General features: G+C 37.4%; 1 protein-coding gene across 2 annotated transcripts in view; it reads left to right on the forward strand.

The window, feature by feature from the left end:
* UPF2 (UPF2 regulator of nonsense mediated mRNA decay) overlaps positions 1-25,220 on the forward strand; it is a 110,904-nt gene that overhangs the window by 27,740 nt on the left and 57,944 nt on the right. For both annotated transcript variants that reach the window (XM_058681917.1, XM_058681918.1), the window contains exons 6-8: positions 7,166-7,315; positions 9,612-9,715; positions 15,239-15,324. In XM_058681917.1, the coding sequence (XP_058537900.1) occupies positions 7,166-7,315; positions 9,612-9,715; positions 15,239-15,324 (340 nt within the window). The remainder of the gene's footprint in view (positions 1-7,165; positions 7,316-9,611; positions 9,716-15,238; positions 15,325-25,220) is intronic.

Genomic DNA, 25,220 nt, shown 5'->3' on the forward strand with positions numbered 1-25,220 from the left:
AGAGGACATGCAGATGGCCAATAGATACATGAAAAGATGCTCATTACCACTACTCATTAGGGAAACGCAAGTCAGAACCACAGTGAGATACCACCTCCCACCAGTCAGAATGGCTAGTATCAAAAAGGCAAGAAATAACAGGTATTGGTGACAATGTGGACAAAAGAGAATCTTTGTACACTGTTGGTAAGAATATTAATTGGTGCAACAATTATAGAAAACAGTATGGGGTTTTCTCAGAAAATTAAAAATAAGAACACTATACAATCTACGATTTCTACTGTTGGGTATTTACCCAAGGGAAACAGAAATACTAATTTGGAAGGATATATGCACCCTCTTTATTGCAGTACCATTTATTTATTTATTTATTTATTTATTTATTTATTTATTTATTAAAAAAAATTTTTTTTAATGTTTATTTATTTTTGAGACAGAGAGAGACAGAGCATGAACAGGGGAGGGGCAGAGAGAGAGGGAGACACAGAATCTGAAATAGGCTCCAGGCTCCGAGCTGTCAGCACAGAGCCCCACGCGGGGCTCGAACTCACAGACCATGAGATCATGACCTGAGCTGAAGTCGGACACTTAACCGACCAAGCCACCCAGGCGCCCCTATTGCAGTACTATTTATAATAGCCAAAATGTGGAAGCAAACTTAAGTGCCCACCGATAGATAAAGATGTGGTATATATATAAAATGAAATGTTAGTCATAAGAAAGAATAAAATCTTGTTATTTGCAGTAACTTGGATGGACCTAAATAAGTGACAAAGACAAATACCATGTGATTTCACTTATATGTGGAATCTGAAAAATAAAACAAACAAGAGAAAAAGAAAAAAAAACAGAAATAGATTTATTAACACATCTAAAAAACTGGTGGTCGGCATAGGGGAGGATGGATGAAATAGGTGAACAGGATTAAGAGATACAAACTTCAGTGTTTAAATTTTAGAACTCCCAAACTCCATCACACAGTGGCTGAACCATTTTAACCTTCCTAGCAACCATGTACGAGGGTTCCAGTTTCTCTACATCCTTGTCAACACTTGTTATTGTATGATTTTCTTTTTGATTATAACCATCTTAGTGGGTGTGAAAATGGTATTGTGGTTTTGATTGCATTTCCTAATGGCTAGTGATGTTGAATCTCTTTTCATGTGCTTGTTGGCCATTTGTCTTCGTTGAGGAAACAATGACATGGACAAATCCTTTGTCCATTTTTTTTAGAAGTTTTTTTTAACGTTTTTATTTATTTTTGAGAGTGAGAGCACACAAACATGAGAGAGGCAGGCAGAGGGGGAGAATCCCAAGCAGTGTTGGCACAGAGCCTGACATGGGGCTTGAGCTCCCGAACTGTTGAGATCATGATGTGAGCTGAAACGAAGGGTCAGGGGCCAACTGACTGAGCCACCCAGCCTTCCCACCTTTGTCCATTTTTCAATCGAGTTATCTTTTTGTTTTAAGTATTTTTTAAATATTCTGGATAGTAGACCCTTACCAGATTTCCAGATATTTTTTCCCATTCTGAAGACCGCCTTTTTACTTTCTCGATTATCCTTTGATGCATAAAAGCTGTTTTTTTTATATGTTAGACTTAATTTTTAAATTTAATTTTATTTATTTTTTTAATATCTAAATTTTTAAAAATGTTTCATTTATTTTTGAGAGAGAGTGAGACAGTGTGAGCGAGGGAGGGGCAGAGAGAGAGGGAGACACAGAGTCCGAAGCAGGCTCCAGGCTCTGAGCTGTCCGCACAGAGCCTGACACAGGACTCACACTCACAAACTGTGAGATCATGACCTGAGCCGAAGTCACATGTTTAACCGACTAAGCCACCCAGGTGCCCTTAGACTTCATTTTTTAGAGCTGTTTTAGGTTCACAGCAAAATTAAGCAGAAAGTACACAGTTCCCATATCCTCCCTCCCCCCGCCCCCCCACATGCACAGCCTCCCTCATGGGCAACATCCCCACCACAGTGGTGCATGTGTTACAGGTAACACGTGTAATAACATATCATTATCACCCAAACACAAAAGTTTTTAACTGGGAAAAAAAAAAATTGAAGGATTAGTTTTGTTCTTTTTTTCCATATGTAACATATTAAATGGGGGATGGGGCGGTGCTGGTTAGAATACTGATTGGAAGAAGAATAGTAAAACCGTTTCTTAACTTTTTATAACATCCTTCAGAATCTAAGTTAAAATACATTGAAAATTAGGGTATTATTGTGAAAAAGGTAGTTGGGGTCATCCTATGGTGAGAACACCTTACAAGGGGCCCCTGTGGTACTTTGAAAATATAAAAACCTTGGTTGATCTCAAAGACGTTCTTACCTTAAGGTAAATTTTACTTTATATTTTTACTTTTATATTTTTTGAAATAGTGTTGAAATATTTGAAATATGTCAAAAAGTATAGGGGAAAAAAAAATATATATATATAATGCTCCTTTTAGATGCCTCCTACCCAGTTTTGTCAGTTAAAATTTTTCAGAAGGTATCTTCTCATGTATAGAGTTGAAGTCCCGAGTGAGGAGTAGTTTCTAAAATATTAGTCACCTCAATAATTCTTACAGTTTTAAGGATTTGAAAAATTTGTGTGATTTTTACCATGGTCTAGGTTTTTTGTATCATCATGCAAGTTTGACTTACTTGAAGGGTTCTGAGATTTGTTTCTCTTTGAGAAGTGGGTGTAGGACCTCATCCTCTCATGTGAGATAATGTACTGAGAGCCATGGGAGAGACAAATATGAACCCAGGGTCTGTGGTCTTCACGGTCACATTAGTGGGGAGCAGCCAGGGCTCAAAGAATTCTAATGTGAAGGAGAGTAGGTGTGGGGCCTTAGGAAAAGTACAAAGAACTGTGACAGTGGAGGCAGTAACCATGGTTGGAGATCAGATAAAACTCTGGAAGAAATGGAACTTGTGACAGACTTTGAAGTTTGGCTTGGGTTTTGATAAGAGACAACCTGGACCTTCCAAGTAGAGACAATGGCATGAAAAAAGATATTGAAGCTGTAAATGATTGAGTATATTTGGAGAGGAAGTAAGGATCAAATAATTCATTTTGTCTTTTTAGAAGATGTAATAAATAGGAGAGTAGGGGAAATTGGTTTGGACTATCTTGCTATAGACCGTGAATACCATTTAATTGAAGTTTGTATAACATGGATGCATAGCTGTGATCAATAAGTAGCTTACTGTTACTCTGGTTACTTTCTGTTAAAGTTTACTCTAGTCAGTGACATACAGCATAAAGTAAAGTGGAAATATGGTGTGGACTGGCTGGGTTTCTGTTTTAGTAATGTTAAGAGGTCTGTTATAGGAGCAGTAACAAGAATGAAAAGAAAGGGATATGGTCTCACATACAGATAATCAAGAATGAATAAATCAGATTTGGTGACTGACTAAATAGTTGAACTTCAAAAGAAAGAAAATGCCCTTGTATTTGGTAGAGGTATTTTGTGGATAAAAAATTATAGGACAGTTTCCACCAGTAACTGGTTTGAACTTAAGGAATCTCTCACTGCCTTTCATTCTTACCAGCATGATAGAAAATTAATCTTCCCATGGGGCGCCTGGGTGGCTCAGTTGGTTAAGCATCCGACTTCAGCTCAGGTCACGAATGCAAGGTTTGTGAGTTCGGACCCTGCTGTGCTGACAGGTCAGAGCCTGGAGCCTGCTTTGAATCCTGTGTCTCCATCCCTCTCTGCCCCTCCCCTCCCCTTCTCATGCTCTGTCTGTCTCTCTGTCTCTCTCAAAAGTAAATAAACACTAAAAATAAATAAATAAATACTAATAGTCTTCCCAAACTGCACCACCCTGAAATCTCTAACTTTAATATTTCTCTGTCCTTGCAGCTTACTTTCTCAGATCCCTTCATTGCCCCTCTTACTGTGCTTCTCTGAGACCTCTAGTCCATTGTGTGGCTCCCTTAATTTTGTTTTTTTCCATTCCATTAGTCTCCACCTGCTTTCATTTACCTTTTTTTCTAGATTGCATTCAGGTATTCATCTTTAGTATTTCTCTTGTACATTCTTTCTCTTTCTGTCTTTCATTTATGTATGCCTGTCAAGTTCAACCTTGGCTGAACTCAGTCATCCAACATACTGGTTTCTGTATCCAAACTGTTATGCTCTCCTAGATATAGAAGGTCAGTTAGATAGCTTGAGAACTTGATAAATTCGTGGTCACCAACCTCAACCAGGTCCCCAACAGTGAATGGAAACTTGACAATATCTTTGTCCTCAGCTAACTCTCCCATACTCCAAACACATTTTCATTCTTTCTCCAGTTTCATTCGGCTTCCCAGCTTAGCAGATAATCATGTGCACTCTAGTACTTCATAGAGAAGATAGAAGCCATCACGTAGAACTCCCTCAACATTGTGCCCCTTCTGATTTATAAATCTACCTGTCTTAGGGCTTCTAAAACGTTTCTTCCCTGGGTGATAAGGTGAACTTTTATACCTTCTGTTAAAGGCCAGTTCATCTTACTGCTCTGAATCTTGTCGCCCTCTTTCTTTCGAACCCTATTACAGTCCATCATCCATCCTTTTTTGATTTCTTTGGTATCAAACTCTCGGTTTCTCTGTCCTTTTCTCTACTGGATCTGTAATCTCAGCATTCAAATATATTCTCATCTTTAAAAAACAAAACAGATCAAACAAGTTGTGAATACTCTGACACCTCCTGGGTCTCTCATCTCTTTCCATCTATCTTTTTTTAAGCAGTCCTTTTGAAAGAATTGGCTATGTGCAGATTCTTCACTTTCTTACTTCCTCCTTTAGTCTGCTCCAATCTGGCTTCAACCTCTCCTCTACCCTGAAACTGTTTTTGCCAAAGTTACCATCATTTTCATGTTGCTGTGTCTCATGAGCAGTTTCCAGTCTTTGTGTCATTTGATTTCTCAAACCATGCAGCACAATTTACTATTTCCTTTGTGGGGCATTTCCTTTCCATGGCTTCTGTGGCACTAACCCTTCCTGGCTTTTCTTACTGTTTATCTTCAGCTTCCACTTTCATTTGCCCTTTTAAGTGTCAGTGTTTTTCAGGGTCAGATAGAAGAGGAGGGAGCAGTCGCTTTAGTAATCTAGTTAATTCAACCTTTTAAAGATATCTCAGATTGGTTTTATCCTTACAGCTACTGTTCTAACCTCAGGTGCCATCACCTCTGAACGTGGGCCACTATGTGATACTTCCTCCCTGGCTGCCCTGGATACGCTTTTGCTGCCTTGTATACATTCTAAAAAATTAATTTTACTCTAATGTCTTCTAATGGATTTGCGTTTATTTGGAATATAATGTAAACTTAACATGGTCTCTTGAGCCCTGCATAGTTTGGTTTAGGTCTTCCTTTCCACTATCTGATACCACATTACTCTTACTTTTTTCTTTTCAGTGTCTGCAACCGACCATTTCTCTTGCTTCATGGCCTTCATTCATTGTTCTGTTTTCTGCTTGGGGTCCTCTCCTCCCCTTCCCATACCCCTCTGACTCTCTCATGTAAATCGGCTTAATTTCCTTGGGTAGATTGTACATTTCTTGAGTGCAAGGGTCACATTTTAAGCTTTTTGTGAATATTCAGCAGCTTGGCATAGTTTTGAATACATAGTAGCTGATCATTTGGCTTTTGATAGGCAGATGTTAGAGATCGCTGGGGAGTGAGTGTGAGTGTATGCTCCATGTGGGCAGGGTTTTCATCTGGTACAAAGTTGTATCCTTATTGTTTAGAACAGTAGTTAGCATGTAGTAGGAATTTAAGTGTTAGTTGAAAAGGTTAATGAATGAGAAAAGTCTGCCTCCAATAGAGGCAGCAAAACCAGTCCTTACTAGTTAAAGCTTTGATTCTTCCGAATATGGTGTGGTGTCATTTATCAGTGAAACATTTCTGCTTTCAATGCAGAAATTATGAGATTAGAAGATGAGGGTGAGAAATATAATAATTTTAGTCAACACTATAAGTCTACCACTCTTAAGCATAAAGTCTTGAATTTAGGATTGTTTGGTTTTTTATTTATGAAAATGTTCAAACACAAAAGCAAGGCTAGTATAGTGAACTGGTGGTTACCTATCACCTGGAAATAATGATCAACATTATGGCAATCTTGTTGAAATTGGGTTTAGTTCCTCTTTCTTTTTTATCTTTTTTATTGAGCCTTATTACCAACTGCTAGCCATTTTGCTTGTTTCTTCTAACCCCTGACATCTAAATCATAAGGATGTTTCCCTGATTGGTCTTTTCACATCTAATCTTTCCTTTCTTTCTAATTTATCTTGTATATTGTTGGTAAGTTAGTTTTCACAGCGCTTCACATTTAATTTTTTTTTAATGTGTATTTATTTTTGAGAGAGAAACAGAGTGCATGTGGGGGAGGGGCAAAGAGAGAGGGAGACACAGAATCTGGAGCAGGCTGTCAGCACAGAGTCTGACACAGGGCTGGAACTCACAAACCGTGAGATCATGGCCTGAGCCAGAGTCGGACACTTAACCACCTGAGCCTCCCAGGCGCCCCTTCATATCGCCTCAGGTTTCTATGTTACCTCCTGGGGGTGCCTAGGTGATTTAGTTTGTTGAGTGTCTGACTTTGGCTCAGATCATGATCTTACGGTTTATGAGTTTGAGCCCCACAATGGGCTTGCTGCTATCAGCGCAGAGGCAGCTTTCGATCCTTTGGCCCCTCTCTCTCTGCCCCTCCCTTACTTACACTCTCATAAAAATAAACATTAAAAATTTTTTTAAATGTTATCTTCTGCTCATGATTGAGTAAAGCTCATACTGCATAAAAGAGAAAGTCTGAACTTGTCATGGTGGAGTTTGGGACCCATCTTAATCTGAGTCCACTTTATCTAATCAACTTTATTTTCTTCTCATCTTTACTACAATTCTTCACACCGTGTACATCTCCTTCCTTCCTTCCTTCCATCCCTTCAGTAAATAGATGGCATATTGAATCAAAGAAGTTATGGTTTTTGTTCTCAATGAGTATACTACATTTTACAAAATCTGAGTATATTAAATATACGCTCAGATTTGTTACCAGGTATATATATAGGTTCCAGAACAAATGATGCAGATTTTATGAATCCTTACCTATTTTTTGTGTCAGGATTTCAGTATGACTTTTAATTCAGAGATACTGATTCTTTGTTTTCAAATAGAGGCAAAAGAACCTAAAGATAATAAGGAGGTATCGAATCCTGAAGATTTGGAACTTGAGTTGGAGAACCTAGAAATTAATGATGATACCTTGGAATTAGAAGGTGGAGATGAAGCTGAGGATCTTACAAAGAAACTTCTTGATGAGCAAGGTAAGCGCTATATTGCTAACAATTTAATTAAAAAAAATTTTTTTTAATGTTTATGTTATTTTTGAGAGAGAGAAACCGCATGAGCAGGGGAGAGGCAGAGAGAGAGGGAGACACAGAATCCGAAGCAGGCTCCAGGCTCTGAGCTGTCAGCAGAGAGCCTAATGTGGGGCTTGAACTCACAAACCATGAGATCATGACCTGAGCTGAAGTCGGATGCTTAACGAACTGAGTGACCCAGGCACCCCACTAACGATTTAATTTTTAACTAAGCTTTATACACAGAACCCCTCGTTAAGAATATAGATCTTTACTCTGTAGTTCCCTGTTTTCTTGTTGTTTCTAGGCCTTCACTTTTTTGGATTTTAGGATTTAGAAACACCACATGTCCCATATAATGTGACTATATGCTTTAATGATCATCTACATTCTAAATTCTTCTTAATAGATATTTCTTACACTTCTTTACTTGGTAGTTTGTCCTGAATTTACTTTAATTCTGTGGTATAATCTTTACAGTCCTTTTTTTTATTGTTTTGTTTTTTTGTTTTTTAAAAATTTTTTCTTAATCTTTATTTTTGAGAGAGAGAGAGAGAGAGAGAGAGAGAGAGAGATAGACTGCAAGTGGGGTAGGAGCAGAGAGAGAGGGAGACATAGAATCAGAAGCAGGCTCCAGGCTCTGAGCTGTCAGCACAGAGCCCCATGTGGGGCTTGAACCTCCTGAACAGCGAGCCCAGGACCCGAGCTGAAGTCAGACGCTCAACCGACTGAGCCACCCAGGTGCCCCTAATCTTTACAGTCTTAACATAAAGGTATTTAAAAGTTACTTTAAAATGGCTGAATTATAAAAAGACAACTAATATATTAGTTGATCTGTTATACTTATATCTGTCTTTATAATTGAGTAATGTTTTATATTTAATAATAAAAATGTTATACTATTGTTTCCTAAATACTTCTATTGAGTTTATTAGTTAGGACATTTTTAATTGAAGTATAATTAACATATGGTGTTACATGGTTTTCAGGTGTACAATGTAATAATTCAGTGATTCTGTATATTACTCAGTGTTCATCACAATAAATGTACTCTTAATCCCCTTTATCTGTTTCATCTGCCTCCCCATCTACCTCCCCTCTGGCAACCACCAGACAGCAATTCTCTGTATTTGAGAGTCTTTTTTTTTTTTTTTTTTTTTAATTTTTTTTATTTTTTTATTTTTTATTTTTGGGACAGAGAGAGGCAGAGCATGAACGGGGGAGGGGCAGAGAGAGAGGGAGACACAGAATCGGAAACAGGCTCCAGGCTCCGAGCCGTCAGCCCAGAGCCTGACGCGGGGCTCGAACTCACGGACCGCGAGATCGTGACCTGGCTGAAGTCGGACGCTTAACCGACTGCGCCACCCAGGCGCCCCGAGTCTTTTTTTTGTTTGTTTGTTTCTTTTGTCTTTGTTCATTTGTTTCTTAAATTGTACATATGAGTGAAATCCCAAGGTATTTATTTGTCTTTCTCTGTCTAATTTCATTTAGCATAATACTCTCTGGGTCCATCCATGTTGTTGCACATGGCAAGATCTCATTCTTTTTTAAGGCTGATAATATTCCATGTTATATGTGTACCACATCTTCGTTATCCATTTATTAGGATTTTTTTAATTAGAAGGATACCTTCTGTCAGTATTGCGTGCATATTTCTGTATTGGCTTCGTTGTTTGCTCCTGCAGATTTTCTTTTCTCTATATCCTGAAAGGGACGGTGGGCATGGCTGGAGGCTGCTCTAGGCCCAAATCCTTCCTACCAGTGACATCAGAGGTTCTCCTTTCTCACTGTCAGTACTTAAGTGTCATGGAAGGATCTGGCTCTGTGTCATGACTGCCTGTGGCTGAGAGGAAGGTGGTGTGCTGTGCTTTAGCAGTGCCCTTCCCTGTCACACTCCCATGGGTTGCCTTCAAAGGCGAGCAGGTGATGGGAGTGCTGTCACTTGAAGACATGGGGGAAGAGATGCTCAGCAGATAAAAATAACAAACTTACTGTCAAACTACGGGCAATTGTTTTTAAGTTTTTGTGTCTGGTGCAAAAGTTTGCCTTTTCATATTCAGCATCTGCAAGACTGTAATGACTTTGGGTTATGCTTCTAGAGATATCCAAACTTCAGGGTAATAGCTCAAAAAAGGCTTTATTTTTTCACAAGTTAGAAGAGCTCTAGATTATTTCCCAAAAAACGTACAATTGAATGTTTATATTCTTAGATTGTCTCTCTGTATTTTTTTAACCTATTTAAACACTAATTTTATATTAGAACAAGAGGATGAAGAAGCCAGCACTGGATCTCATCTCAAGCTCATAGTAGATGCTTTCCTACAGCAGTTGCCCAACTGTGTCAACCGAGATCTGATAGACAAGGTATAATTGTCTGTTTAACTTTATGCAAGCACATAAACCTTGTAGGATAGCTCTAATTAGGAATGTCTGTGGGTTTTGGACTATTTTAGCCATAGAATGAACCATTTCTTCAAATGGAATCTTATATGAGAATACAAAATAAACATAGAAGATTGGAGCCAATTTGTAAGTGTTCTCTGAGTTGAGAACAAATGTTGAGAACTATTTGTTATAGTCTGGAATGGTGTCTAGAATCCTGTTGGCGTGACACTTCTCCCCTTTACATAGGGACCCCAGAGTTTGGAAAATATGGTTTTAGACCAGAAGTTCTTAAAGTATGCTTTGTCAGTTCTTGGAGTGAGTCTTCTGAGGTGCTTTCATGACGTTTTTAAGGTTAAAACTTTCATACTAATACTAGGGTTCTATCCTCCACCTTTTCATTGTCTTTGACATTTGCAAAAGCAGCCGGCAGTTTGGCATTAGTGGGTGCAGTGGTAGCAAACTATAGCCTTTGTATTCTTCACTGCCATGAATTAAAAAAAGAGTGCTGCTTTCACCTAAGAATCTCCTTGATGACTCCATCAAAATTTGTAATTTTATTTCATTTCAGCCTTTGAGCACACATCCTTTTAATCTGAAAAAATGGGAATGGCGTGTAAGGCACTTTTGCTGTCTCAAGGTTGTCTTGAGAAAAACCACTTCTGTGATAGTTTGAGTTGCAAGCTCAACTAGTTGCTTTTTTCATGGAATACCATTTTTACTTGGAAGAAGTACTTAAATAACCAATGGGCAAACTGTGGTTATTCAACCTTGGGTATTTAGCAGACCATTTTCTAACACGAACGAAGTGCACCTCTCACTTCAAGGAAAACAACAAAGTATTACCAATGAACAAATTTGAGTTTTCAACAGAAGTTAGAATTTTGGAAAACTGCCACCATAAATTTGATACCTTCCCAATTCTTTTCTGAAGAGACTTTATTGAGGAGATTGGCAGTGATATTAAATAATACAGTTCTAAAATGTCGTGTATGTGTGTGGAACATCTGCACAGCTCAGTGAACCATTGTTCTCAGTGACCCCTACACATTGTTAACAGAATCTTGCTTGGGTATCAAAGATGCATTCAAAAGTACAAGATAGGCCAGTGGATTTTAATGTAACATGGCATGAAAAATTGATTTCTAGCCCTTAAAAAACTGTCACTTGTCAAGTTTTGGTGTAGTATCAAAGAATATCTATGATTACTGGAAAGTATATTAAAATACACCTATTAAAATACACCTCCCTTTTTCAGCTATGTATATGTGTGAAGCTGGATTTTCTTTATTTACTTCATCCAAAAAAACAAATCACCACAGATTAAATGCATAAGTAGACACAAAAGTCTAGCTAACTTCGAAAAAAGTACTTTTGTCACTAAATTTTTTTTCATCTTGAAAAGTATATAGTTATTTCCCAAAAAAGTAACAACTAATAGGTTTGTTGGTATTTTTAAGTGAATTAATATTTTAAAAGTCTTTTAGTTTTAATTTCTAGTACAGTAAATGTTGATAAATGTAACCCATATAAATAAAATTCTTTAGAGTTCTTAATATTTTTGAGAGTATAAAGTAAAGGGCTCAAACCTAAAGTTTCAAACCTAAAGTTTGAAAATTGTTGCTTTAAACCATTTTTTTTGTCAAAGTTTATTATACTTAATTTTTTTTTTCCCTGATAATGCTTTGATGGTTTCCTATAGAGAATTGTAGAAGTTAGGTTATTTTTCAACTTTGAACTCGTTTAATCCTTCTTCAAATAGTTTAGATGTATTTCAGTAACTATTTGTGTAATCGGGCAGGCTTGAAAAACTGTTTCCAAGTTGGTTTACTTCTTGGAATGGTTAAATCAGTGTATGGGTTTCAAAAACTTAGTAAGTTTGAAATATGATTGAATCTTTCCCTTGCCAGATTTTCATATATTCATTCATATGACCTAAAAAGAGGATGAAAGAGAAATCTTGATACTCTGCTCTACCCCCGTACCCCATTTTGAGCATCATCATGAAAACTGAAGGTGGAAAGGGTCTCATCGGTTTTGTATACTAGTAGTGTTATTGTTCCAAGTGTGTATTGAAAAGTATCCTTAAGCGCCCAGTTCAGTATTAAGAGCTGTTGCCAGTAATGACTATATATTCAATTCGAAGTTGACTCTCAGAGTCAGGTGAAAAATAGGGGCCACTCTTCCCTGTTGGACCCCAGTGGGTTCCCCTGAGAGTCCACTTCTTCATGAAGGGAATTTCTTCCCATATACATTTACAAAGGTGCAATTGGCTTAAGAGGGAAAGGTACTTGGGAAACAGGTAGAAAAATCCAAGACTTGTTTGAATTCAGTAATTAGGTAACAATATAGAAATCAGAGTGAAGATTTTTTTTAAGTAACTTTCTATGGGTAATGTCATTCATAGTAGTTTATTTCTGCATATATTTGATGATTATAAGAATGTATTATTACTAAATAAAATAAATGATTGCTGGATTGTCTTTCATTGACCTAAAATGTTTTGAAACAGCTTTCAAAATACTGCTTATTGAGTTGTCACTTAGCTGTTGTTACCCAGACAGATACCATCAGGGCGACCTCTTTGCTTCTTTCTCCCCATAGGACAGGACTGGTTAAGTCTAGGAATTCATATACACATGAAGCTTTTTTCTTTGTAGTTTTCTGAAATTTATTCATTCTGGCAGTTTTTCTACTCATGTCATCTTTTGTTTATTTATTGCATATATTTATTAAACCCCTACTGTGTGCCAAGCATTGACATGCTTTAGGGACTCCTAATCTGTGGAGATTTTTGAACGTTGTAGGTTTGTTCCCTAACTGACCTTTGATTATTGTGGTAGGTGAAGTGAATATTGCCTTCTCTGTCTTCATAAAATTTATTTAGATAGAATATGCAAACTACTTATGTATTTTAAAGGATAGTGTTCTAAAGTAGTTATTGAAATACATTTTATTTTTCATGTTTTCTAATTTATGGTGAAATATACCCACTATTAGCTATTTAAAATTTTTCTTAATATCATCACAAATTTTGCTTTGAGGTTTTTTCCCATGTTTGTGTGAGAAGTTTTCCAGTGTTAACCTATTTTATTTCCTGAGTTAACCTATTTCATTTTATTTCATGACTTGGGGTTTTTGTTTATTAGGTCCAGAATTTTTCAGTGTTTCATTTGGGTGAATTGCTTGAAGGAAAATGTGTTATACTTTTGTATTTTCTCTTTGTTATTTTAATTAGCTGTAATCTTTAATGTTATAAAATGTAAGCTTTAATAACATTTATTACATTCTTTTTACAAGCGTTAAGAAAAATTTATTACTATTTTTTTAATTAAAAAAAATTTAAAAATATTTATTTATTTTGAGAGAGATCAGTCATGAGCAGAGGAGGTGCAGAGAGAGAGGGGGAGAGACAATCCCAAGCATGCTCCGCACTGCCAGCATGGAGCTTGATGCAGGGTTTGAACTCATGAACCCAAGATCATGATCTGAGCTGAAACCAAGAGTCAGATGCTTAATTGACTGTGCCACCCAGGCACCCTGCAGAAGAAAAATTTAAATTGATTTTACTCTCTTGACTAATTGTTGATGTAAAATTTCGATCTTGATGAATACTTCCAGTGTGAGTCAGTTTCCTGAATTTGAATCTAGTCCGTGTTAGTTGTGCCATTTATTTCATCAAAAGATTTAACCAAATAGGAGGTGTTACAGTATATTCTGTCTATAGTGAAGAGTAGAAATCCTTTATAGTTCAGGGAAATCTATGGATCTTCTATTTGCATCTGATAATCAAGAGATTATCAGATTAGAAATTGGGATTAATGATAAAATAATCATTACATATGAGCCTATGGAAGGACAATATTTGAGATCCTCAGAAGTATATTTAAAGGTAGTTTATTCCTATTTATTTTATTTATTTGAGAGAACGAGAGAGCGTGAAAGCACAGCAAGGCGGGGGGAGGGGGGGGAGAGGGGAAGAAAGAGCATCCCAAGCAGGCTCCATGCTGCCAGCACAGAACCTGATGGGACATGGGGCTCGATCTCATGAACTGTGAGATCATGACCTGAGCCGAAATTAAGTCTGATGCTTAACCGACTGGGCCACACAGGCGCCTCTATTCTTTTTTAAATTATAACTTAAACTTGTTATTTTTCTTAAATGAAATATCAAACAATAAACTGAAAATCTTTAACATTTTAAAAATATACATGCCTGGGTTTTAAAAATACTGTATTTTATTTATTTATTTATTTATTTTTAATGCTTATTTATTTTTGAGAGAGAGACAGAATGCGAGTGGGTTAGGGCAGAGTGATAGGGAGACACAGAATCTGAGGCAGGCCACAGGCTCTGAGCTGTCAGCACAGAGCCCGATGCGGGGCTCGAACTCACAAGCCGCAAGATCATGACCTGAGCCGAAGTCGGAAGCTCAACCAAGTGAGCCACCCAGGCGCCCCTAAAAATACCGTATTTTAAAAATTACTCATGTTTTGTTTTCCAGTGGCTTTCCAGAATGTTCATCTCTTCTAGCTTTTCTTTTACGCTTATATGTTAGACATATTGATGAAATATTGAACACTTTTTTTTGATCTGTAGCATAGAATGGTGGATTGCTACACTAAATAATAGTTGTATTTATTAATAGTGGGCATTTATTACAATATTGCGATTGTGGTTTCTTTAGTTTAAATTGTCAAGTCTGATGGTTGACACTAAACTAAATCTTTTTCGTCAATGTTGGGGCATTTATTCTTACATATTCCTGAGAATAATGTATGCCTTCTTTTCATTTCCAGTTTATCTTTGCTCCTTTTTTATTATTGTTATTAGCATTAATAATTTTCTTGGCTCCTGGTAACTATTATTGCTACTTTCTAATTCTATCAGAGTTTTTTTCTGATATTACTTGACTTCAGTGAGGTCGAAGGCATTAATTACACATTTCATACAGTTATTTTCCAGATAGTTCATGGTAGGTCTTCAGTCTACCCACTTGGGGTTCTGTTTTTAACACTAGGTTGCAATTAAAAAGTTTATGAGGGGCTCCTGGGTGGCTCATTTGGTTCAGTGTCTGACTTTGGCTTGGGTCATGATCCACGAGTTCAAGCCCCGCATCGGGCTCTGTGCTGACAGGTCAAAGCCTGGAGCCTGCTTCAGATTCCGTGTCTCCCTCTCTCTCTGCCTCTCCCCTGCTCACACTCGGTCTCTCTCTCTCTCTCTCTCTCAAAATAAGTAAGTAAGTAAGTAAGTAAATAAATAAATACATACATACATACATTAAAAAAAAGTTTATGAAACATGTATTTTGAGATCTGAAAGGAGAGGATAGTTTAAGTTCAGTGATCCTTTAATTTGGCATATGCTTATAATACCAGTGTTCTAAAACCATTTTGAAATATTTAGGAACACATAGAAGTCCTTTGTAGCATGGAGGGTTTCTGCTTTCATTAGCTAAATCAAAAAAGTTTTTTAAGGAAAAAAGTTTGCTTTTTCTCCCATAGGCAGCAATGGATTTTTGCATGAACATGAATACAAAAGCAAATAGGAAGAAGTTGGTAAGGGCGCTCTTCATAGTTCCCAGACAAAGGTAAGTACTAAAAACAAAAAGTAATTTGTTAGTGGTTTTACTCTGTAATTATGGTTATCAGATCAACATTCACATTTAATTATCCCCTCAAAATATCTTTTGTCAACCGAGATGATTGTTTTTTGCATATTTTCTAGGACTTGTTTCTCATTGACTTCTGTTCTTTTGTTCTTTTGCCCTAGTGGAAATATTTCTTCTGATGTTTACCTGTTATTTTAAGAGAAAATATTTAAGAATAATAGTAACTTAATAAGAATAGTAATAACTTAATCATTTCTAGAAGCAATTGGTTTACATTTTTGCCTTTGAGGGAGAAAAAGTAACAAAAGGTATGTAAGTTTTTTGGAGAGTTTTTATTTTGTATGAAGATCAGACTTAGTATATCTAATTTTTACAGTTGTGTATAAATGAAAAATTTCAAGTTTTTGTAATTATGCTAGTTTAGAGTTGAAAGTCACATTAGTGATTATGTTGCTAGTAATTCAAGAAGCATATTTAATTGTGTAATGCTTTTAGAGAATAATAATGCTGTAAATTACTCTAAATTAGTGGTCCTGAAGTATGCAGGACCACTCAGACTATTGACCTTGGAAACCAGAGGAGATGCATTTCTATCTCTTCAACAATGAATAATTTTGTGAACTATTATGATGATTACATACAACATAGCTAGGGTACATACTTTCCTCAGAAGATAAGGGTTCTGAGGGATTTAACTAGAGTTTCTGGAGCAGAATTTTAATTAGGCCCATTCGTTGGAGAGGCCCATGATCTCTTAATGTGAGATTTCTTAGTGAAACAAAATTGCTACTTGTTTTTTCCCTTTCATACTGGATTTTATCTCCTGTCACCATCATTAATATGAGCATTTGGTTTTCATATTAGTGGGGCAAGAGAGATGGAATATGTTAATAATAGTGAGTAGGTAATTAAGAATTATGTAGTTGAGAAAGTCATATAAATATTTTTATAATATGCATTTCATCAAATCTAAGGTACCATTAGTTATGAGGTACACCATTATTTTATGTACGACTGAGAGAGAAAAACGTTGCCATTTACATTTAAGACCTTAATTGTGAGGCACATTCCACTTTCATGTATTTGTAAATGGGAAAAGGCTTACATCTTGAATTGATGAAAACTCAAATACTTTTTCCTCAGTATCTTGGACCAGTTTTTTTTCAACTGATTCTTTCCTTTCCTTTTACAATGGAATGTTTATTTTCAGATTTTTCTTTTCAACTCTTTATTTGCATGAAGAAACATGTATTAACAATTATTTGAACTTACATAACAGAATAAACCAAAGTTAGCAAAAATAAAAGGTCTTGTTTACAAAAGAAATTATGCAGTGATGTTTAAGTAGTTTACTTGTAAAAGACTGTCTCTTTGCATCCCCATTCTGTCCTTCACCACACCCTTCCCTCCCAAACCACCACCCCCTCAAGAAAGTCCTCAAAAGCTACTTGTCTTATGCCACTTGTCTCTCTTATAACTCTGTTTATCTGTTTAGCTCAGGAAATGGCTGCAAATTAGATGTACTTGGAATCTGCTAGAAGTGTAGACTTAAAAGTAGTGGGAAGTAACAATTTATGGTTTGAGAGGAAAGAAAAAAAGTCAAGGGACAAGTACTTGAAATGTATAGCATTCTAGAGCCATGAGGAAGAGACCGCATAGTCTGTATACCTGAAATGTATAAATACAATCATTTGGGTTTTTTATAATCCACCTGAGTGATCAGGAAAGATTAAATTATGTTCTACAATTTATTCATTTATTAATTCATTAAGGGTCTGCTGTATACTGTGATTAGTGCTAGAGATACAGTGTAAACAGGACAGATTAGGCTCTTGTATTCATACCACTTACAGTTTGGAAAAGAAGAAAGACAAAGACTTCTAAGTGTAGTTACCAAGAAGAATCACAGCATGCTTTCAAGTATATAGCAAGTGGAACTGATTGATTTAGTCTCAGGAGTCCGAGAAGGCTGCCTGGAACAAGGGTTATTTAATGGGAGTCTTGAGAAAGGAATTAGCTAGGCTAGGAATGGCTGGGGAGAGGAAATGTAGAGAGCGCATTCTGATGGAGGCAATGGAGTATGTGAAAAGAGCTAGAGACCGGAAAGGTCCTGACATCAAAGTATTGCAAAAGCTGCTTTCTTGGTTTTGTTGGGTGTTATCCTCTAGACTAAGCTACAGGGAGGAGGCCATGTTTACTTCCTTATCCCCAGCACTCAGCATAATAGCGGACATGTAGAAGGCAATAGAATTACATAACATGGTATTTCATGCCTTTTCTTATCTAGCCCCCTTTCAGATTCAGTCAGAATTCTAGGCACTCTTCCTCTTGCAAAATCCTGATCTGTAATGATTTCTTGAATACCTTTGCTCTCTTTACTTCCAAGCCTCTGTTTTCTAATCTGGGATGTTCTTTTTTTTTTTTTTTTTTAAGTTTATTTATTTTGAGAGAGAGCAGGGGAGGGGCAGAGAGAGAGAGGGACAGAGAGAATCCCAAGCAGGCTCCACACGGTCTTTGCAGAGCCCAGCTCAAGGCTGGAGTTCACAAACCATGAAATCATGACCAGAGCTGAAACCAGGAGTTGGACGCTTAACCAACTGAGCCACCCAGGCGCCCCTGCCTGGCATATTTTTTATTTTTCCACCAAAAATTTCTGGCTTGCCCTTTAAATCTTAGCCTAAGAGTCATCTTCCCTGAACAACATCCTCATTTCCATTATGTCCGTTTAGATGCCCTTATTGCACTTTCCACATACTGTCTTTGTACGAAGGGTCAGTCACATATCCCACCTGTGTCCCCCCAAAGCGTAAAGACTGCAGGCTTTTTGAACGTTCTGGGGGTGCCTGGCTGGCTCCGGTAGAGCATGCGACTCTTAATCTTAGGTTGTAAGTTTGAGTCCCATATTGTGTGTAGAGATTACTTAAAAAATAAAAAAAGAGAGTTCTGAATCTTTTCATTTTGTACATTTTTAATACCAAATAGAGTTTTGGTAAGTGCTTGAAAATATTTGATAAATTAATGTTGGTCATATGCAAATCTAAAATTTTATTTTAAAAAATAAGTAGTATATTTACAGGGCTCAAAACCCAGAAGTATAAAAAACATTGTGTGCTGAAAAACATCCTTCAATATATCTTTGTCTCCCTATACCCAATTTCTACTCTTTCCATTTGGAAACCACTGTCTCGATTCTTGGGTATCTTCCCGAAGTTTCTTTTTCATGTACAAGAAAATGCAATTATAGATTCTTATATTTCCTGTTTTTTGTACAAGGGCAACTTACTGTGCTTATTATCATTCTGAACCTTACTGTTTTCACTTAACAGTATATCTTGGAGATCTTTTCAGATCAGTATATAAAGATTTCCCTTGTCCTTTTAAAGCTGCAGTGTTGCTATTTATGAATGTGCTATATTTAATCATTTTGGACATTCCAGTCTTTGCCATTACAAACAATGCTGTATTTCTACTTCCCCTGACTTTTTTCTCCTCTTGATCATGTTAGCTACTGGTTAATCCATTTTAGTTTCCTCACCAGTAAAACGCCTCAAGAAGACCAGCTTCCAAATGATAATGTATTATATCATTTTACTATTGTTTTACTCCTTACTTGTATCTTTACTGATTTCTTCTCTCTTGGTTTCTTCATTCTGTTACTTTTTTGGCATTTGCTGTATGCCAATACTTATTTGGCATTTACTGAGAATGGTCTTAGTTCTGACTTGTGATTTCTGTTTGTATGTTTTCTAGAAATTCTCCAATTTTAGTTTATATTTCCTTTTTGTTTCTTTTTTTTTTTTTTTTAATTTTTTCAACGTTTTTTATTTATTTTTGGGACAGAGAGAGACAGAGCATGAACGGGGGAGGGGCAGAGAGAGAGGGAGACACAGAATCAGAAACAGGCTCCAGGCTCCGAGCCATCAGCCCAGAGCCTGACGCGGGGCTCGAACTCACGGACCGCGAGATCGTGACCTGGCTGAAGTCGGACGCTTAACCGACTGCGCCACCCAGGCGCCCCTCCTTTTTGTTTCTTAAGGAGATGTTTGAGAAAGTCTTGAAAAACTTCCAGGTTGTGGGATGTTTTTGTTTTGTTTTATTTTGTAACTTGGTTAATAACTCATACTCTTACTGCACTATGAATAGAAAATACAATTTATTCTTTTTGGAATTTTTTGAAATTTTCTTTCTGGCCTATTATAGAATCAATATTTGTGAACATTCCTTGAGATTTTTTTTTTTTTAATGTTACATGCTTTTTTTTTTTTTTTCCTGCAAGTTTTTATTTATTTATTTTGAGAGCGAGACAGAATGAGTGAGAGAGGGGCAGCGAGAGAGGGAGAGAATCCCAAGCAGGCTCTGCACTGTCAGCTTGAAGACTGACCTGGGGCTCGAACTCAGAAACCGCAAGATCATGACCTGAGCCAAAACCAATAGCAGACGCTTAACTGACTGAGCCACCCAGGTGCCCCTAAAGGTTACATTCTTTGTTTTTATGGTGCAGAGTTAAATGTACTGATCAGGGAAGTTTACAGTATTAAATAACTTTTATTGAGTTCTGTTTTCTTGACCTTTTTTGTCTACTTGCCCGGGGGTCCTGGGCTAAGAGAGGTAAATTAAAGACTACTACTACTAATGCTACTACTGTGATTTCAGTTTTTCAAATGTTACTGTTGTGTTACTTGGTGTGAAGATAAAACTTACACCTCATTGTGAATTTCACCTTTTATAAAGTGTCATTCTTCGTTTTATTTATTTATTTATTTTTTGCCTGCTACTACCTTATCTGGTATTTATATTACAATTTCTAATTTCTTTTTATTTGTGTTTTTATAGTAGCTTTTGCCCTTTTATATTCAATCTTTCAGAATAGCTTTATTTTAGTTGAGTTTTTCTTGTGTTATTTATTTATTTATTTATTTATTTGTGTGTGTGTGTGTGTGTGTGTGTGTGTGTGTGAGAGAGAGAGAGAGAGAGAGAGAGAGCAAGAGAAAGCAAGAGAAAGCTAGGGAGAGGGACACAGAGAGAGAGTGCAGGCCGAAAAGAGGGGCAGAGAGAGAATCTTAAGCATTTAATCTGAACATGGAGCCTGACACAGGACTCAATTCCACGACCCTGGGATAATGACCTGAGCTAAAATCAACAGTTGGACCTTCAACCTAGTGAGCCATCCAGGTGCCCCTCTCTTGTATATTCTTGAATTGAATTTTACTTTGAGATCTGTTCTGAAAATATGTTTCTTACAATTGAGTTAGGATTTTTACTTTATTTTTTATAATTTTATTAAAAAAATTTTTTTAATGTTTATTTTTTGAGAGAGACAGAATGCAAGCAGGGGAGTTGCAGAGAGAGAGGGAGACACAGAATCCCAAGCAGGTTCCGGGCTCTGAGCTGTCAGCACAGAGCCCGATGTGGCACTCAAACTCACACCGTGAGATCATGACCTGAGCTGACATCTGACATTTAACCGACTGAGCCACCCATGTGTCCCTAGTTTTATTTTATTTTTTAACGATTATTTATTTTGAGAGAGAGAGGGAGAGAGAGAGAATCCCAAGCAGTGTCTGCACTGTCAGTGCAGAACCCAATGTGGGGCTTGATCCCATGAGCCATGAGATCATGACCTGAGCCAAAATTAAGAGTCAGACGCTTCACCGACTGAGCCACACAGGCCCCCCTAGGGTTTTTACATTTTTGGTAAGACAGATATGATTGGTCCATGTTCTGTTACATTATTTGTCTTTTTGGTTTAATTTTTAAAGTCTTTCATTGTATAATCTATATTTTATTTTCCGTACATTTTTCTGATTTGAGGAAGGTTTGTATTTTTATTTTAATAGTTAGCTTCATAATTATGGGTTTGCTTCTTGGTCATTTATTTAGACAGTCTTTGTTGTTCCTACCACAAGTGATGATAAAATTAACTGTGTTCTCGTCCTTTCTTCTCACTCTCTGTCCTCACCCATCTGGTGTTGGTCCCTACTGTTATCTTCCTTAACATTTTCCTTTTTTACTGTTAAGCGTGCTTATGCTTGTATCGTAGGGTTTATCAGCTTGAATATTAATTCGCTCACAGCACTACGAATGGGCAAGCAGGAAGCTTACCAGACTTCCCATCCTCTTTTCCATTCTCCCTCCCCTTGTTTTGTCTCTGTGTTGATAACACATCCTGATAGGGAATATGACATTTACATCCTCATTTGTCACTCTGACCCCCTCATTTGTTTTATCTTAGTTCTACAGGTTAAAATATTCCATGCTCCCTGCCAGTCTTGTTTCTCTGGTTTCCTAGTTATCTTTTGGTTTGCTGAAGTTTATCTTCTAATGATTTTCTGAAGGAGAGTTCTTGGGAAAAAATATCCCTTGAGTTCTTGTACAGAGTGATGTTTCTGGAGATTCATTACTCGAAGGACAGCTTCGCTGGTTATAGGATCTATGGCTCATGCCTTTTCCCTGAATACTTTATAGGTGTTACCCTGGAGTCATCTGGCATTTGCTACTACTGTGGAGAAATTGGAGGCCAGCCTGCTTTTTTTTCTTTCTGTAATTTATTTGGTGATTCATGTGGCTGCTCAACTAATTTTTTTTTCTAGTAAATCCAGTGGCTTTACTAGGATGGATATGCTGTGTTGTTGATCATTCTGGGTCACTCTCAACGCCCTTTCAGTTTTTGTATTAAATACTTCAGGGAAGTTTTCCTGATTTTCATCTTTAAATGTGTTTGAATACTTGTTGTGTTTTCTTGTTGTGGTTTTCTTTTTTAAGTACTCCAGGCATGCATATGTTGAACCTCCTTTGTGTATTTGTAGCTGTCATATTCTCACCAATCATTCTTCTCAGTGTCTTCTTTTCTTATCTTCTGTCTCTTACTCAGCGTTCTACACAGTCTGTTTTCCCCTGCGCTCTCTTCCTCATTTCTTTTAGGATTCATTTAGTATTTTTAAATTCATGCCAAAATGTTTGGCCAGAATTTTTTTTGGCAGTATTTTTTTGGTAAATTTTGGTATTTTTAAAGGAACTGTTCTTTTTCTTTGTTCTTTTTCTATTTTTAAAAGTTTTTATTATTTTTTTAGAAGTAATCTCTAAGCTGGAGTGCCTGGGTGGCTTAGTCGGTTGGGTGGCTTAGTCGGTTGGGTGTCTGGCTCAGGTCATGATCTCACATTTGGTGGGTTTGAGCCCCATGTTGGGCTCTGTGCTGACAGCTCAGATCCTGGATCCTGCTTCAGATTCTGTCTCTGTCTGTCTCTGCACCTCACCTGCTCATGCTCTGTCTCTCTGTTTCTCTCAGAGACATTAAAAAAAAAAAAGTAATCTCTGGGTCTAGCATGATGCTCAAACTCATGACTCTGAGACCAAAAGTCACATGCTCTACTGACTGAGCCAGCCATGCACCCTTCTCTGTTTTTTAAATAAATTGTGGTTTATATAAATCAATTTCAGAAATTTGCCCTGTTTGGATTAGTTCTCTGTTCACTTTTCACTTGTGACTTCTGCTGTAATTTACCTTGCATTGAATCTGGACTGATTTGGTAGCCTCCATCAAACATTCTGCAACATTTGCGTTTACTCTAAAATATGAAGTTTATAAACTTCATCTTAAATCATTGCCATAGCTTCCAAGACTGCCATGGCACGGGAGGACAGTGTGTGGACTCAGCTCATTCTCTGGGTACCGTGGACAAAAAGTGATGTGTCATTTACACTCAGCCTGAAGCCTGAGAGGGATCAAAAGGACATTCGGAAGATGTGGGGAAGCACATGGAGCCTTGGGCTAGCACTGTTGTCTTTGCTTCACAAATACACGGATTTGTTTCAGATCATTAGATTTTTCTATCTCTAGTAAGTTCTCTTCCTGAAAACAATAAGAGATACCAATTATGGTTTGGCTGGTAGGGGGTAGTCTGTTCAACAATGGAATGTACAAGTAGCAATGACTATTACTCTTTACTGGCATTTCTGTATTTTATATACATTTCAGATGAGCTGAGTTACAGAAAAATCTCCCAATTTGTGTAAGAGCAGATGTCTCATCTACCTGCTTTTCTAGTGTAAATAGTACTCTCTAGTCTCTAACAGTTTCAGTGTTTGGTTAAAATTTTGTTTTTTTAACGTTCCTGAGTGATTTGGAAAGTCAAGGCCTCTGTTTACACATCTATGAAATGGTGCGTTAGAGTCTGGGACTAGGTTAATGTTGCCTGGTTGTATATATTTTTTTTTTTTTAATTTTTTTTTTCAACGTTTTTTATTTATTTTTGGGACAGACAGAGACAGAGCATGAACGGGGGAGGGGCAGAGACAGAGGGAGACACAGAATCGGAAACAGGCTCCAGGCTCTGAGCCATCAGCCCAGAGCCTGACGCGGGGCTCGAACTCACGGACCGCGAGATCGTGACCTGGCTGAAGTCGGACGCTTAACCGACTGCGCCACCCAGGCGCCCCAACCTGGTTGTATATTTTTATTAATCAGAAAAGCCTTTAATTTTGAAAGGTTTTTTGGTGTTTTGTCTTAATACCCAGGCACGTTTCTACCTTTCCTGCAATATTTGGATTGTCCTGAGGATTATAGCTTGGTCCTTAGGGAGGCCAGAGTAAAAAGATAATAGTCAAGTGCCAGTGAGTCTCTTCTCATTCTATTTCTCATTCCCTATCTCCTTGGCCTCATAGGTTTACAAACCCTTCTCCATCTTTTATTGATTTTATTCATTCAACCTTGAATAAAAGAGATGACTGATCACCTTTAAGGGAATCAGTAAGAAGAGGGAACAAAGAATGTTGGGTCTAGAATGAGCAGGCTAGAATATTCTCTTGGGGAGCCAGTTATTAGGGTATTAGGGGTAGCCAGTTATTCTTTGAGTCTCTGGACTTAGGGAAAGCTGGGACACTTTGCAGCAGAGGGGAAAGGAGATTCTTAACACCTTCTTTTAGCTCTTGCTCTTACCTAGCCTCATTTTCTGCCTGTGCCCAACGAGACTCTGTGGGACCCCGGGCCCCTTTGGTAAGGTGCACCTTTCTGTTGGTGTGTCGTTTTCTCTCCCCCACCTTCCCCAAAGGACATGAATCGTTTTGAGTGTCTTTATGGCCAGGATTCTTTTCTGTGGCCAGTATTCCTTCCTTTCTCCAGCTCATCCTGCCTGAGCTAACCAAATAATGTGCTACCAAAATCAGAATGAATTGTTTAATAGTTATTTGAGTGCCTACGACTGTGAGGGCCGAAAGGTTTTATATAGACAGTAGACCTTTGAACAATGTAGGAGTTAGGTTAGGGGCACTAGTCCTCTGCATAGTAAGAAATTCACATATAACTTGATTCTCCCCAGAACTTAACTAACAGCTTGCTATTGACCAGAAGCCTTACTGATAACATAAATAGGTAATTAACACGTATTTTGTGTGTTTATACAAACATATATGTATGATATATATAATATTAACATGTAGTGTGTGTGTTTATTACATGCTGTATTTTCACAATAAGCTGGAGAAAAATTGTCATTACGAAAATAAGGAAGAGAAAATAACATTTACAGTACTATACTGTATTTACTGGGGAGAAAAATCCACATATAAGTGGACCTGCATGGTGCAGACTCGTGTTGTTCAGGGATTAACTGTATATAGGTTGCCCCCACTATCCGAAAGTAGAGCGTTCCTGTAAAACCTTTTTTAAGCCAAAATGGTGTAAAGTAAAGCAGTAAGTACCATAAATTCATATGGAAAAGTTTTTTAATGTACCCAGACCCAAAGAAAATCCTGTCTTAGGCTTTTGTGATACCCTGGGACACATCGTGGTAACAGAATCCAGAATCCATCTGGGTGAGGCACAGTTCACACGGTTCAGAGCTGTGGCGATCTGATGCAGGGTTCCTGGGGATGGAGCT

This window comes from Neofelis nebulosa, chromosome 8, assembly GCF_028018385.1.
Source record: "Neofelis nebulosa isolate mNeoNeb1 chromosome 8, mNeoNeb1.pri, whole genome shotgun sequence".
Classification (NCBI taxonomy): Eukaryota; Metazoa; Chordata; class Mammalia; order Carnivora; family Felidae; genus Neofelis; species Neofelis nebulosa.